General features: G+C 36.4%; 1 protein-coding gene across 6 annotated transcripts in view; it reads left to right on the forward strand.

Moving 5' to 3' along the window:
• The window catches only part of OLA1 (Obg like ATPase 1), a 121,266-nt gene that overhangs the window by 64,832 nt on the left and 39,872 nt on the right, over positions 1-16,562 (forward strand). For all 6 annotated transcript variants that reach the window (XM_036421364.2, XM_036421369.1, XM_036421365.2 and 3 more), the window contains 2 exons: positions 5,096-5,176; positions 5,447-5,544. In XM_036421364.2, the coding sequence (XP_036277257.1) occupies positions 5,096-5,176; positions 5,447-5,544 (179 nt within the window). The remainder of the gene's footprint in view (positions 1-5,095; positions 5,177-5,446; positions 5,545-16,562) is intronic.

A 16,562-nucleotide genomic window follows, 5' to 3' on the forward strand; every position in this document is an offset into this window, starting at 1 on the left:
ACAGTCTGTTTGATGCTTCTCTGCCTCTGTATCATATCTTTTTGTTCATTCTATATAATAAAAGGCTAATATGCAAATCGACTGAACAGAGGAATGACCAGTCACTGTGACACGCACTAACCACCAGGGGGCAGATGCTCAACCCAGGAGCTGCACTTTGGTGGTCAGTGCACTCCCACAGGAGAGCGCCGCTCAGCCAGAAGTCGGGCTCACAGCTGGCTAGCACAGTGGCGGTGGGGGGAGCCTCTCCCACCTCCACAGCAGCACTAAGAATGTCTGACTGCTGGCTTAGGTACACTTCCCATGGGCTCCCAGACATCCCCTGAGGGCTCCTGGACTGCAAGAGGGCCCAGGCCGGGCTAAGGAACCACCCAAGTGCATGAATATTGTGCACCAGGCCTCTAGTCAGTTTATAATGTTCTTTATTATCCATTAATGAGTGAGATCTTGTGGTATTTTTCTTTCACTGACTGGCTTATTTCACTTAGCATAATGCTCTCCAGTTTCATCCATGCTGCTACAAATGGTAAGAATTCCTTCTTTTTGTAGCAGCAGAGTATTTCATTGTGTAGGAGCATAGTATTCCATTGTATATTGTGGTTTATTTTAATATATAGTAAAGCAGGACACATTTTTCTCTCTAAACATTTTTATACTCTCACGCAAGTCATTCTTTCAGAGTAATGATATATTCAATTTGTAATGTTCTCCAACATCCCTATTGGGATTTAACTGGAATTATGTTAGATAAATGTAGAATTTTTATCTGCAAAGTGTTGATCAGGATAGATGAAAATTGAGTGCAGGGTCTGGCCGAAGCAAGTTTTAGGTCAGTGTCTGAACCTCACATCTGGGAGTCCATGGACCTGGAACATTTACTTTATTGGCTGTTGTTGCATTTGAGTATTGCCGCAGAAACACTCAAACCTTTGTTCTTCATTTTTTGGATAATAAATCCCTTTTAAAAGCATTTGGAAGAAATGCGCCATCATCCTTCAAAGGCACATAAACAGAGAACTTTAAATACAGTTTTAGCCCTAGTTGGTTTAGGTCAGTGGGTAGAACATTGGCCTGTGGACTGAAGGGTCCCACGTTTGATTCCTGTCAAGGGGCATATGCCCAGGTTGCGGGCTCAATCCCCAGTAGAGGTGTATAGAAGGCAGCCAATCAATTTTTCTCTCTCCTCATTGATGTATCTATCTCTCTCTCCCTTCCTCTCTGAAATCAATAAAAAATATATTTTAAAAAATTCAATTTCAGGGTGAGGGAACCACTGATTCCATGGATTACAGATGAATAATTTCTGCTATGGAAACTGAAGAATATCAAAATAGAGAAGACTAGTAATTATTCTTGGAATCTAATAAATAACTGGGTTGTATTATTTTATGCAGAGAAAAATATTATTTTTGTGATACATGAATTGACAGATTGTACCTAAAAAGTAAGGATATTGAATTTCTCTGATGACCTTGGGAAGAGAATGAAGACTGAATGACAACTTTGGAAATTGCTAGGCTAAAAAAGGAGCAATTTGAAAGGCAGTAAAGAAGACAAACAGACCAAGGTGATAGGATAGAACTTGAATTTCGAATCACTTAAATCTGAATTTTAGTCTCAGCTATGACACTTACTAGCTATAGGAATTTGAGCAAGTCACACATCCTCCCTGATTCTAAAAACATTACAGGTGCTATTAACAACAACAATATAAAATGCATAAAACATAGAGCATTTTAAAAGTGAAATATGAGGTTTTTGGTAAGATGAGTCAAAGTAGAAGAGCAAGGTATCTGAGTTGTGTTTGTATTAAGGTGTTTTTTTTTTTGCAGTTAAAAAATAGTTCAACAAAGCTAGCTAATTCTTATAGAATGTTAAGACTAGAAACCTGAATTGAGTTCACTGAGAAAGCCATTATTGTTGGTAACCTTCAGTAATTTGGAAAAAAGGACTACTGGACAATTGTTCATTTGTGAAAAATGTATACTTATTTGCTTTAAAGGAGTGCCCAAAGAAATATATTGCCATTTTGTAGATCACTAACATTTAATCTTTCAACAATCATAATAACAATAGCCACAACTCACATTGACTGAGAAGTTACTCTGTGCCCAAAACTGAACTAAACTCCTTATATGCATTATCTCTTTTGATGATCATAGCAACCCCTAGGAGAGTAGATAGTATTCCCATCTGAATTTTATCAGTGAAGTAATAGGTCACAGACCTGGTGAGTGGTAGACCTAGGATTTATTTCCACACTTATCATTAAGCTGTTAACTCTACAAATAGTAGTATACACACATCACTGCCTTGTAACAAAAAAAGTTCAAATGGCCAGGAATTTTTGTATAATCTCCATCATGTGCAGGATTTATTTTGAAAATGAGGAATTTGCTACAGTTATCAAAACAGTCCTTCTATATCTGTATTTCTACATCACAATTGTTACTAAAGAAATACAAAATCCTAAAATAACTTCTGAGTCATCAAGCATTAAAATGTTTTATTTTATGTTCTTGCCGTATTCTAATTGTTAAAAGTAAGTTAGGTATGTACTAGATTATTTTTTCAGTTAACGAAATTCGCTGAACTGGAACCCTTTCTTGTTCTAACCATAATTTTATATATACAAGCATAAGAAAAAAAATTCAGTTGATCCATTAAATATTATATACAAATAAGTCCAAATGTGTGTTGTTGTTGTTGTTGTTTTTTATCTAATTAGAAGTCTTTTAGATAAGGAACATAATATCTTTTAATTTCTTGCTAAAATTTAATTTTTACTAAAAGTAAGAAAAAACAATGCATTGCAACTGTACCATATAATGATCACGTATGTAACATAATCTTATCTGATCAGTCTATATTTTGTCTATAGTAAAACTGACATCTTTTGCTAATCTGTCTTTTCCTGGCTATTAAATATTTTGTGGGAATAATGAAGAGAGAACTGAGTACAAAATAAAATATCTTAAATTTTAAGGTATTTTTATTTTCAACTGTTCAAAGATAGTGACAAATTTTCTAAAAAGATTTCAGTGTGGCTTTAATTAATACACTATTTGGTAACTTTAGTTATGAGTTAATTCTCTTTAAAATTTGAGTGCTTCTAATTTACAATACAGTATTTAGGTGTAAGGAGGTGGGGGATGCTAAAAGCATTTGTGATAAGACTTTTATGTCTGAAGGGATGGTCTAGTTAATTTAAAATGAGCGAGATATACTGGAATTCCTTCACTGGCATCCAGCATTTATTGAATCCCATTCATTTTGTAAAAGTGTTTATAGTTATAAAAGTATTTTATACTTTTTACATAATTAAAATTTAATGTCCTTTATTTTTGGTTTGGCTTTCTTTTGTCTATTTTCTTCTCTTCTCTTTCTTTAATTGAAAAAAAAAAACTAATGAAACCAAATATAAGATGGCACCACTGTTTTCTTCTATCTTGTTGCGTATCCCTACATAAGCTGTGCTGGCCACTCATCATAGTAACCAGCTGGGCCATTTCACCTGCTGGAGCCATTAAAGAGGACTCTCTCCCCCTAGATTAATCCCCTCCGACATTAGTTTTTTACACTGACAACTGGAGCAGGCATTCAGAATTTGCAGGTGGCCAGTGTGACGCACATAATTGCCTACAATTTTAGGCAATGAATAAAAATGGTCTACATTACTTGTCAAAGGTTGTATATGCAGTGCCAAGTGAGATCTATGGGAAGCCTTTTAGGGTTTAAAGAACAGTTAATAGCAAGGCTGCACAGGGCTTTTTTAATCATAATGCATTTGTAATATAGCACTTTGATCTTCTCCTTGTAGGAAATGGTGTTACATTAGCCACTTTTAAACATTTATGAGTGAAATTCAGTTATAGAAGAGTAAAAGTGATTATTCTTAAGCAGAGCATGTTAGATTTCATTAAAAGTTTTTAGCTTGCCCCTTCCTTGTTAAAATCTGTGGGAAGTCCTTTTCCTGGAGTGTTTCAAATCAGGATCTAAGGATATAGGACTTTTTCCTTATTTTTTCTGTTATTAACAGCAAGATTTGGATGGAAGATATAGTAATATTGAGGTAAATTATATAAGTGGATATTTACATAAGAATAACTGATTTATGGTAAAGGAAAATGCATCGATGAAAATTAAAAAGACCTATTACTAATAATTGTGTATTACAGATTTTTTAAATTGCATGTTTTAAACATCCATAAATTATCTTTAACAACAAAAAACAGATGACTCTCAAATGCACTTCTTCTGGAAGAGCTAAGTTTGACCTTTCAGACCCTAGAGCCTTTTATTAACACCTGCCTGTAAGGGGAACCTTGCCACACGCAGCTTTTAGATTCAGAACCACAAAACTGATGAGGAAAGGCTTGAAGGGTTCAGTTTGTGTCACTTGCTGTTTGCCGTTTCCATTTCACAGATGATTAATCTTTCTGTGAAGAAAGGCCAGAGAAACAAAGCACATTGGGCTCTTCCTGCAGTTACTCCTTCTGAATGCACACTAGCTTGCTAACTAAAAGGCCTTTAGATTTCCAGCAGAGAGAGATGTTCTGAAAGTGAATGCAGCTGGTTGGAGGTCACCAGTGCAGGGCTCTTGCCATTGTGTAATGGAGGCTTTGGCAGGTTGGAGGGGGATTGTTGGAGTGGGGACAGGAGAAGTGGGCAGGGAGAAGGTGTTGGCAAAAAATTAATTCATATTAAAAAGGGTTATCAATAATAGATTCAAGTCCATCTATTTGTTTGGTTTTCTTTTTAAGAAAGAAATTATAATTCAGTCTCTCTCTAGTGTTCCCCCTCCCCCCGCCCCCAATTTCCTAATAGTATGTTTATCTTGCAAGTGGCATCACTTGGTAATGTTGAAATATTACTGTCTTTAATAGTTGAATTGTCTTAAAAATGTTAAGACCTTTACTAATTTTGCTAGTATTTCACATTTTATATATTAATATTTTAATGCTACAATGTTTCATTGAGATGAGATAATTATCTGTATGTCTTAGTTCCCCCTTTAATTTTAGTATTTAGTTGGATTTTAGTCTAAATGCTTAGTAGTATTCTTGTATTTACTTTTTCTCTCAATTGTATATAGGACATAATGTGCAAAGTCAAATCCTGGGTTATAGACCAAAAGAAACCTGTTCGCTTCTATCATGATTGGAATGACAAAGAGGTAAGTTATAAATATTATGCCATTTATTATTGCCTTTGCTTTGATTTCTTAGAAAACAAATTAGAGTTATTATTTTACACTAATTATTATATCTAGTTCTGTCAATGATTGTTTATTCCCAGGATTGTTAATTCTTTTCTCCTGTTCCTGATATTTTATAATAACTAATCTTTTAGAAAGAAGATTTATAAAAGTGCAAAGGCTACTTGTTTAAACAGTTAAATAGTTATCAAGTTTTAAAAGGGATTATTTTTCTGTTTCTCACTTTAGATTGAAGTGCTGAATAAATACTTATTTCTGACTTCAAAACCAATGGTCTACTTGGTTAATCTTTCTGAAAAAGATTACATTAGAAAGAAAAACAAATGGTAAGTTTTTCCTCCTCAGGTATCCAGACATATCATATCTGTATACAAACACATACATATGTATATACTGCTATGTTGGATTTTAATTCCCCCCCCCCCTTATTAAAAAATTTAAAATGGATGAGAAAGCTTTGCCTGGGTTTAAATTCTGAGATAAATATTTTAATTTATTTACACTGAGAGAACTAAAAAAAACAAACAACTAAATTAGATAATATTGAATCATACATATTTACTTTTCAAATTTAAATTTAAAGAACATTTGTTTTCTTTGCAAAATGAGAATAAATGTAGTTAGAGCAATAAAAAATTTTAAGCTAGGAATTTTAGCTGTGCTGATAAGTGACTTTAAAATATCTACTTGGGATTACAGTTGGACATAAATTTTAAAATCCAGATCGAATGCTTTAAAAAAGTTATTTTTAATTTAGAATAAAAACAACTGTGGGGCAGAGGGAGGACCAAATATATTTCAAATACTTTAAAAATGTGGCAAAGTTAAAAACTATGTATCCATGTATTGATTATAATTGTTGACATGCAACCAAAACGTGCAGTTTCCTTTCACTCACTAATAACTTCAAAAAAATCTATATTTTCATATAACATGTGAACATATACACATTTGGCATAATACTTGCTTTGACTTGCCCCTCTGGGCTCTCAGTATTTTATACAAACAAATTAAAACTATCCACAACAAAATATCTAAATTCCCCTAAAATATATTGTCGGTTTTTTCCTGTACTTCATTAAGTACTTAGATGCACATGGTTTCAATTTTCCATTAAAAATTCTCATTTCCATATGATATCAAAGAGTGAGAAGCTTTAAACTGAAAAATAAACATTCATAGACTGGAAGCCAAAACAATAATTAATGTCAGATGGTTAACTCCAATAAATCATTAGAATAAATTCTGTGAAATTACTGCAACTAAAAATGTCCTGTTAATATTACTATAAGATTTTGTGATCCTGATAGAAAGTTGAATTTGACCTCTTTATTGGTAATTCTAGAAAGCATAAACTTAACATGAAAATTTTGTTCTCACTGGTCAGTATCCTCCAATAGATAAATTTAAAATAAACACTTGTGTCTTATTTCAAATTCTTATAAATTTGATGATTAATGTGTTAAAAATTATTACCTTTGGGAAAGAATTTTAAATTTATTGACCTTAGTTAATAAATCTTCTCATTATGGTATAAATGGTAAGGTTTCCTGAGGTTCCGTGAAACAATACTGACATCAAAGTATCTATGAAAAGGGATGAGTCAGTTTCCTTGCCCAGAGGGGCTTCTCACACCTGTATTTGGATGATTACAGGTAGAACTCCCTGGCTCTAATTGTATAGTAAATACTATTTCCCATACCCTAATGGTAGACAGACTGCTTGGGAGACGCCAGTCTGTGATTTAGCTGTCGCCAGACACCCCATGTTTTTTTGTGAGACCAGTTGTGATGATGATATGGTTATAGCCAATTGAAAGTAAACCAGCTCTTGTCTAAATAGCAAATTTTAATTTATAAACATGTAGAGGAATGGATGGTCCTACTTATAAAATCAAATTTTAGATTTTTATGTATAATTAATGATCTGGTTTGGGTTGTGTGTAAGTTTGGGGGGCTGAAGGGGGGGTTAGCTCTTGTGGAAGTTAGTGTAATTGTAGCTGAAAGATCAAAGACTGGGTAACTGAGTGATGTTCCAGAAGAGAATTTACCACATAGCCATTTTCTGTACAGTTTCTGCCGCCTGCTGTTCCTATTTTCCCTCAGGCTAGCCATTGACTACCCCCTGTGCATCCCTGCTCGTAAAAAATGATTGCGGAAGTATTTGTCATGTATTTATGAGTGGGAAACATTGTGTGATAGGGAATGGCATCTACTGGAGCCAGAAAGATTGCCATTTGTCTTTCATTCACCCACTCTGCTACAGCTTTAAATCCTCTGTTTCTGCAACATAGCCTCTGTATTAAAGTGCAGAATAAATTTTTATTATGAAGGATTTGAACACTAGGTTTTCACCATTTATAACACTGCAAGCAGATGTAAATAGTTAAAATTCATTTTCAATACTAAAGCCTTTTAATTGTTGCTAGCATCTTGGTTTATTTATTTATTTATTTATTTGGTAATGTTTATATCTAAACTTCACTTGCATTAGCTGCTCCCTTAGCAAAAGAAAAGATTTTGCTTTTTAAGATTATTATGTAATGCTACTGAAGCAAATTAAGACTGATGTAGGAAGCAGCAATAAATATTTTCCTGGGTCTTTTAGGTCTATAAAGCTATTTTAAATGGTCAGGAAAGAGGAGACAGGGTTTGTGATTTTGGCCACAAGAGAAAGACTAAAACTGTATTTTCGTGTGTTCAGAAGTAATAAACAATTTAATTATTGAAGTTCACTTTAAATGGAATGTTATTTTTCTGTGTTAGAAAAATGGGACACATTTTGAAAGCTAAAATCTATTGTTAGTGAGTAGGTGTATTGACCCTTTGAAAGATGTAAAAACTGGAATGGCTCCAAGCATCTACTCCCTGGTTTTAACAATGTTGAATTAGTCATTCTATTGATTTAATACCTATCCCCTGAAGAGAAGCTGACATGATAGCAGAGTTACAATTATGTTATGATCAGTTGACAGTAATCAAGATGTAAGGGAATCCACAGAAAGAGGGTTTTTTTATATTATTATAAATTACTATTATTTGAATGAATAAAACTATAGGGAAGTAATTGTATTTTTCATTGGTGGGAGCCAGTGATTTTTTGAACACTTGAGGATTTCTTTTTTTTTTTTTTTTTAATCAGTATTACTTATATAATTAAGATGATATTATATGCAGTATTAATTTTCATTTGCGATTGCTACTGAGTCATGGTGTCAAGCAGGTATAGGACATTAGAACTCTGAAACCTTTGCTTAATTAGATTTAAATTCCAATCTTTGCATCTTTGCTATTCTGTTAATGGTATAGTCCATCCAATTATGAAATCTGTAAAACTAATTTTAGATATAGTAGTTCTCCTCTTATCAGCTGGATATGCATTCCAAGAGCCCCCAATGGATACCTGAAACTACAGATAGTATCAAACCCTATATATGCTGTTTTTACCCTACATACATACTCTCTGATAAAGTTTAATTTATACATCATACTGTAATAAAAGTTTTGCAAATGTAGTCTTTCTCTGAAGATATTTTATTATATTGCACTTACCTTTTCACTTAAAGGAAGCACTTTACAGCTCCTCTTTAACATATCTGATTTGACAGCATCACTAGTCTTGTGTTTTGGAGCTATTATTAAGTAAAGTAAAGGTACTTGAACATGAGCTTTGCAATACTGAGACAGTCAAACTGATAACCGAGATGGCTACTAAGTGACAATGGACAGGTAGTGTATACAGCGTGGCGATACTGGACAAAGGGATGGTACATGCCCAGGGCAGGCGAGCAGGATAGTGTGAGATTTTATCACACTACTCAGAGAAGTACACATTTTACAACTTGTGAATTTTTTTTCTGGCATTTTTCCATTTAATATTTTTGTTTGAAGGTTTATTGCTGCTAATTGAAACTGTGGGAAGCAAAACCTTGAAAAGGGGAACTATGTATTTTGTACACCTATGTGGCTTCCAGTTATGTTTCAATGTTGTATTCTCTTGCCCCCATCTGTCTTAAAAATTATTGATAAAAGATATTTTATTTTTTAACTACATGATCTTACTCAACTGAAAAATACAATTGATATTTAGGTTTTTGTATGTGTGTATAATACACATTTACATATGTCCTAATGGGCTTGTGGTCACTGAATATTATATATATATATATATATGTGTGTGTGTGTGTGTGTGTGTGTGTGTGTGTGTGTGTATATATATATATATATATATATATATATATATATATATATATATATATATAAAGCCAGTGTCTGTGATGACCAGGACGACCAAATGACTGGTCATCCTGAGGTACTTTGAGTACCTCTCCCCCCTGGCCTGTGAGTGGGTTGGGGTTGGGTGGGGAGGGACTGGGGCCTGGCGAGTGGGCTGAATGGCTGACCTGCTCCTGGCCTGTAGGCTCTTATGTATCAGTGGTGGTGAACAGGGGTGGGTGGCAGGAGGACTGGGCTGACTGTCAAGCCGTTGGGATCATCTCATACCTGGCTGCTTGGGCAAAAGCAGGCGCCAGCGACCTCACCTCCATGCTTGTGCACTGGGCCAGCCGCTGATGTAACACGCAGCTGGGGATGAGCTGGTGATCCCAACAGCCTGACAGCCCAACAGTGGAGGCGGCATTTGGCCTGCAGACAGCCATATAGGCAGAAGATGGTCCTGATCACAGGAGGCTAAGCCTTAGGGGCCCTACTCACAAGCCCTAGGGGCTCTACTCACACGATTTAATGCACTGGATCTCTAGCCTACACTAATAAAAGAGAAACATGCAAATTGACCATCACTCCGCTATGCCCTCCAGCCAATCAGGAGCAGGTTAACCCAACAAAGATGGCGCTGGAGTGTCTGAGCCTGTCAGCCTTGCTGGGGGCCACAGGAGCCCAGCAGCGAGGCTGGATCCACCGCTAGAGGGGGTGGATCCAGCCTCGCTGCTTGTCGCTGCTGAAGTGTTTGGGCCTGTTGGCCAGGCCAGGGATTGAGGGGACTAAGCAGCAAGGCTGGATCTGGGGATGGATCCAGACTCGCTGCTTCGCTGCTGCTGGAGTGTCCAGGCCTATTGACCTGCCCAGGGGCTGCGGGAGTCGTCCGGGCCTGTCTGCCTGGCTGGGGGCCACAGGACCAAGTGGCAAGGCTGGATCTGCTGCCGGAGGGGGCAGATCAAACCTTGCTGCTTCACCACTGCTGGAGTATCCAGCCTGTCAGCCTGGCCGAGGGCCATGGGAGCCCAGCAACGAGGCTAGATTTGCTGCTGTTGGAGTGTCTGGGCCTGTGAGCCCCTCCATGAGGCTGGGTGCTGTGTCCAGGGGGCACATGTAAATTGTCCCTTCAAGAGTTCTATCACTTGCTATGACATGCGCTGACCACCAGGGGATGGCGCAGAACGAAGGAATAACTCAGCTGTGGAAGGGAGGCCCTGGCTGGCAATCAGAAGGCCCCGATCAGCCCTGATCGCCGACTTGGCTTAGGGACCCTACCCATGCACGAATTTCTTGCACTGGGCCTCTAGTCTATAATAATAAAAGCGTAATATGCTAATTAGATCAGACATTCTTCCAGACAAAGCCAGGGCTACAGCCGGGGGATCCAAGCAGCTGCCGAGGCTGCGAGGGAGGTTATCCAGGCAGCCACCTTGGCTGTGAGGGAGGGATCAAGGCAGCCACTGTGGCTGTGAAGGCCTATTCTTGCACGAATTTAGTGCATCGGGCCGCTAGTATTATATAAGAGTCAATTAATCTGAGTGTTGAAATTGATTTAGAATAGGTGGACAAATATTTGTAAAGTCTTAAAATGTTGTATACTCAGGGGCAGTGTGTCAGGCTCACCAAACGAAATTTAAAAAGAAAAAAGTTTTATTAGTTTTTACTATACTATAATTCACTCTCCCCATGTCCACTTTTCTTTTTTTGTTAGTTTTCCACATAATTTGTATACAATAACTAAAAATAGTTTGGTGATACTTTACATTATGTGCTGGGTTAGTGGGAGAATTGTAGCGTAAATTCAATATTCTTCATTTCTTGAAGCATTTATAAGAATTGCAAGTACTATATCTCAGCAACTTTGTATGAAGGGGAAAGTATGTCTTTTTTTTTAACCTAACTTTATATGTACATTTATCTATAGATATATACACATATATCTATAAATAAAAAACTTTCTGTAAAATGATTTTAAGAAGTCATGAATTTCTGACAAGATTATTCATTGAAGCTAGAAATTTAACACATGTTGCTTTTTTATATAATCATATTGTTATATATTTGATTTACTTGAAACAAAATGGGAATGATTAATTATTTTTAAATAAGTTATTTATTTTAGTTCAGGGGGCTTCTTAAGTAGATTTGAAATTAGGTTCACTTTCATATAAAGTTCAGGATATTACATAAAGCAAGATTCACATGTATAAGATTTTTTAAATGTTTCATTTTAACATCCACTAGTCTGGCATAGTAAAAGTTCTGAAATATCCATGCAATGTTTCTTTGGGGTTATAATTTCTATTTTTTATCACTATGGTTCACAAAATTGGGAGAGGACGGGTTTGTGTTAGCTTCATGTTGACATACCTAACTTTATGAAGACTGTGGGAATGTGTTTCACCTACTTGAAATCTATATAAATAAAAGCCTAAGTGACCGTTTAACTGTTCGACCAGTAGCTATGATGTGCACTGACCACCAAGGGGCAGATGCTCAATGCACAGGCATGGAAACATGGAACAGACTGATAAATTTCAGAGGGAAGGGGGTGGGAAAGGGCGGGAATTGATTAACCAAGGATCTTATATGCATACTAGAGGCCCGCTGCACGGATTTGCACACCAGTGGGTCCCTCAGCCTGGCCTGCGGGGATCAGGCCAAAACCGGCAGTCTAATATCCCCTAAGGGGGTTCCAGATTGCAAGAGGGCACAGGCCAGGCTGAGGGACTCCACTGGTGCGCAAACGGAGCCTCTAGTTATAACATAATTTTGGTAGGTTTATTTTAACATGTGAGGAGGTTTTTAGTGGAACTACATTTTATAAGCTTTGATTTGTAAGTTTTTTCATAAATTAAATACTTTTTAGTGGTGATTTCTTTGTAGGGGTGAGTGCTTATTTGCTTCTTTGACAGATATTAAGAGGGTGAGAGAGCAGATGAGGAGTATTCTGGAATTCCAAATTGAGTAATTACCTTTTTAAAAAAAATGGGATTGATTAAATCAGTAACTCCTATACAAGGTATTTTTAGGTTTACTAAGGTAAGTTATAAATGAATCTAAAAAGAAAACCTTTAAGACCCTTTCTCCATGTTATAATTTCTTGTTTAGGCTACTGGATATTTTAAAGTTACATTTGCTTTTTAATTTGTATTATAATAAAACTTTGAAATAGTATCATATGCACTATGAGTTAGGATTTTTTAATTTAATTTTTTTTTTACAGAGAGGTGGGGGGATATTAATTTGTTGTTCCACTTATTTATACATTCATTGGTTGAATCTTGAATGTGCCCTGACTGGGAAACAAAACTGCAATCTTGGCATACTAGGACAAGTAACTGAGCTACCTGACCAGGGCTGAATTAGGATTATAAATAATTTCCGAATTTCCTTCTAATATATGGATTAAGTAATAAAATGCAATATATACACACACACACACACACACACACACACACACACAGTTGACCCTTAAGTGACACCAGGATTAGAGGTGCCAAACTCCCTCCCCATCATGCAGTGAAAATTTGTATAGAGCTTTTGACTCCCCCCAAATTTAACTATAATCGTCCTTAGTATCCAAGGGGGATTGCTTCTAGGACGCCTGCAGATGCTCAAATCCCTTAAATAGAATGGTGTAAAACAATGAATACAGTTGGACCTCCATACCCATGGACTTTCCAACCTCAAATCAAAAATTGTTTTCAATCTATAGTTTGTTGAATCTGAAAATGGAAACCAAAGGATATGAAGGGCTGACTGTAAACTTTTTTAAAAATAACCCACATATAAGTAGACCTGTACAGTTCAAACCCATGTTCTAGGGTCAATTGTATTTTACAACTGTAATTCCATGCTTTGAAACTATTGTCCTCCAAAACAAAACTAGCAACTGAGAGCCATCTTTATTGTGCAGTAACAGCAGTAACAATAAGACTTCCTTGATACAACCATTTTCCATGTGACTTTGCCCCATCTCGCTCTCAGATTGGGCCCTATGACTTCACCATTTGCAACTTAGAGGATTTTATCGTCACTCCTTGACTTTCATTAGAGTACATCATTCTTTAATTGTTACAATAGCATAATTTTATGAAACAGATGTGTACTTTTATAAAGCCTTCTAAAAGTTATATTGTGATCTCCTGCATCTGTTTCTATATTTTTTGAGTTTACCTATGTTTGTTGGAGGTAAAGGCAGTGAAGGTCAGTAAAGAATTAAAGGAGATCACTCCTAAGGTTTCATTCCAGTGCTAGAATTTAACTGTGGAACTATACAGAGTATTCCCAAGGTTGTAAATACACAATTTATGAGCAACTTCTCTGGTTGGGTTGGTGATAAGACTCTTATTTCATCTCTCATATCTCTACCCCTTGAAAATAAGTCTTTTTCTGGATCTCACTATGACTTTCTGTTTCCTCATAGTGGACACAGTTGTTGCTCTGGTTGGATTGAGAACAAAGTGGAAATAAAACCTATTTGTAGCATTGGCATATCTACATTTCATACTAGTTACATTTTTCAAACTATTATATTTCCTTATTCTAACTGAACTAGAAAGCATTTCCCTATCAAAAACATTAGCTTATGAAACATGCTCGAAAGGCTCCTTAATTCACAAGGTAGTAGAAATAGTGCAATTTGGGTGAGGCATATTTTGGTATTTGTGACCGTTTTTGTCACCAATTTTTAAATTCTGCTTTAAAATGTGTTCCAAAATAACTGACTTGGGAACTTTTAGCACACCCTGACTCTAAGTTTGGGGCTGCACAATAGTTTTTGTTCATTCTTTTTAATGTTTTATCAAGAAGAGAACTTAACTTTCAAATTTATGTTCCTTATGAAGACATGAGCTCACTGAGGAGGTATGTACTATGCTTTCTTTTTCCTTTTCTAAGCAAATAATCATTGATCCCTTTTTGTGTCACATATCGTATTAGGTAGTGAACAAGAAGAGCCTGCCTCCCTCCATAAGACATATAGTCTCATGGCATTATAGACGACCAACAACCAAATATTTAATATAGTGTCAGTAAGTGATTAGGTTGATGAATGAAAATAAAGCAGGGTAAGGGGGTGCTATTTTAGTTAGGGTGGTCAAAGAAGGCCTTTGTGAAGTTAGGGAGTGCAGTATGAGAGAATTTGAGGGAAGCTCAGTTCAGGGAGAGGGAACAGCAAATGCCAAGTCAAGTCCGATGGAGCATCAAAGAGAAGAAAACGTGAAGACACCCAATTGAAAATACCTTGAAATTCTTATTCACATACATTGTGGTTAAATATATATTAAAACATATCCTAAATTTGTTCTAAAATCTAATTTGGGGTTTTAAGAATGACCTTCATTTATCTTCTAGTTTGCTATAGTTAATCCTATATTTTGATTGCTGTGTTTTAAGCAACCTTTAAAGTAATATTTGCAATTATATAGATTTATTTTTAATTTCATCTTTTTTTTTTCATACTTGTCTAGAAACTTGCTGATCAACAATATCACTTAAAGCATTTTTATTTTTTTTTTTAAATCCCTAATGGCTCGGTCTGTGTTGCTCAGTAGTTGAGTGTCAACCTATGAACCAGGAGGTAAGGGTTTGATTCCTGGTCAGTGCACATGCCTTAGTTGTGGGCTTAATCCCCAGGAGGGAGTGTGTAAGAGGCAGCCAATCAGTGATTCTCTCTCACTAATAGAGCTTTTGATGTTTTTCTCTTCCTCTCCCTTCTCTCTGGGAAAAAAAAAAAAAAAAAAATATATATATATATATATATATATATATATATATATATATATATATATATATATAATATTTAAATCCCTTGATGTATGGCCTCAAAAAAGTAAATTGAACTGATACTAAGAATAATAATAACCTACATTTGTGAAAACTTTACAGTGTTTCAATTTACATTACTTCATTGGGTCTTCAGACAAATCCCGAGATGGCCCATTTGACACCATATTATTTTGGCCTTAAGTTGAATTTTTACTAAAATGAAGCATTTTCATCATTGATTTAAGCGATCTGCATTTGAGCTTAGGAATGAGGTAAGCTAGCAGAGAGATAAATAAGAGTTCTGTTTCCTGATAAAGACACAAAAAGTATATTTTCAATGCTTTAAATATTTGTCATGAAAATCAAGTGGCAGGGTTCTGAGTTGGTGAATATCCAGGGAGCATGGAGTGCCTGCAGAGGACATGGAAACTCCATGCTTTTCTGCATACTTTGCTCTGTGCATCTCTCCAATCTGTATTTTCCTGAATCATATACTTTATAATAATCTAGTGATTTAGTGGGGGAGGGGGTAGATTAAGGGGTAGTCATTAATAATTCTGAATGATTATCAACATTTTCCTTAGGAATTATTTAAAAAGAATAGCATACCCAGTAGAAAATACCTTGGGTTTAGTCCATTTTTAAATTTAAAAGGAAAAGATTGAATAATATGTCTGTTAGTAATTCTTTTTTAACTTTTTAAAAATAATTTTTCAGAAAAATTTTTCCAAATAGCATATCTGGATGTTTGAAATATGAAGGTCAGTAGTACTTTTCATACCTAACATATTTAAAACTAGAGGCCTGGTGCACAGATTCGTGCACCCGGGGGGTCCCTTAGCCTGGCCTGTGGGGTAAGTGTACCTCTGCGCCACCGCAGCCCAGCATTTTACCTGCCAGCTCGTTGGGCTCCAGCCTGCTGTCCCATCAGTCCTGCACAGCACCAAGTAGTACACAAAGTGGCAGGCAGCCGGGGAGGAGCCCAAGCCTGGGCTGGGCACTGTGCAGCTCCTGCTCATCCTGGCCCCGCACACCTGCTGCTGCTGCCCCTGCTCAGGTGTGTAGAGGAAGTATCTGCAGGAGAGGCTTGTGCTGCCGCACCTGTGCTCCCCAGCCATTAGCCCGCTGTCTGTCAGCTAAACAGCGCTCCTGCTGTGGGAGCGCACTGTCCACCAGGGGGCAGCACATGGGTTGTGCATCTACCCCCTGGTGGTCAGTGTGTGTCATAGCTACCAGCCAGTCATCTGGTCGTCCGGTTGCATAGGCTTTTATATATATAGATTGTTACCTTTCAAATTGTGCTATATTTCTTTTGTCTGTTCGCCCTATCCTCTTATTAAGTGACATTGACTTAGCTT

This window comes from Pipistrellus kuhlii, unplaced genomic scaffold, assembly GCF_014108245.1.
Source record: "Pipistrellus kuhlii isolate mPipKuh1 unplaced genomic scaffold, mPipKuh1.p scaffold_m20_p_7, whole genome shotgun sequence".
Classification (NCBI taxonomy): domain Eukaryota; kingdom Metazoa; phylum Chordata; class Mammalia; order Chiroptera; family Vespertilionidae; genus Pipistrellus; species Pipistrellus kuhlii.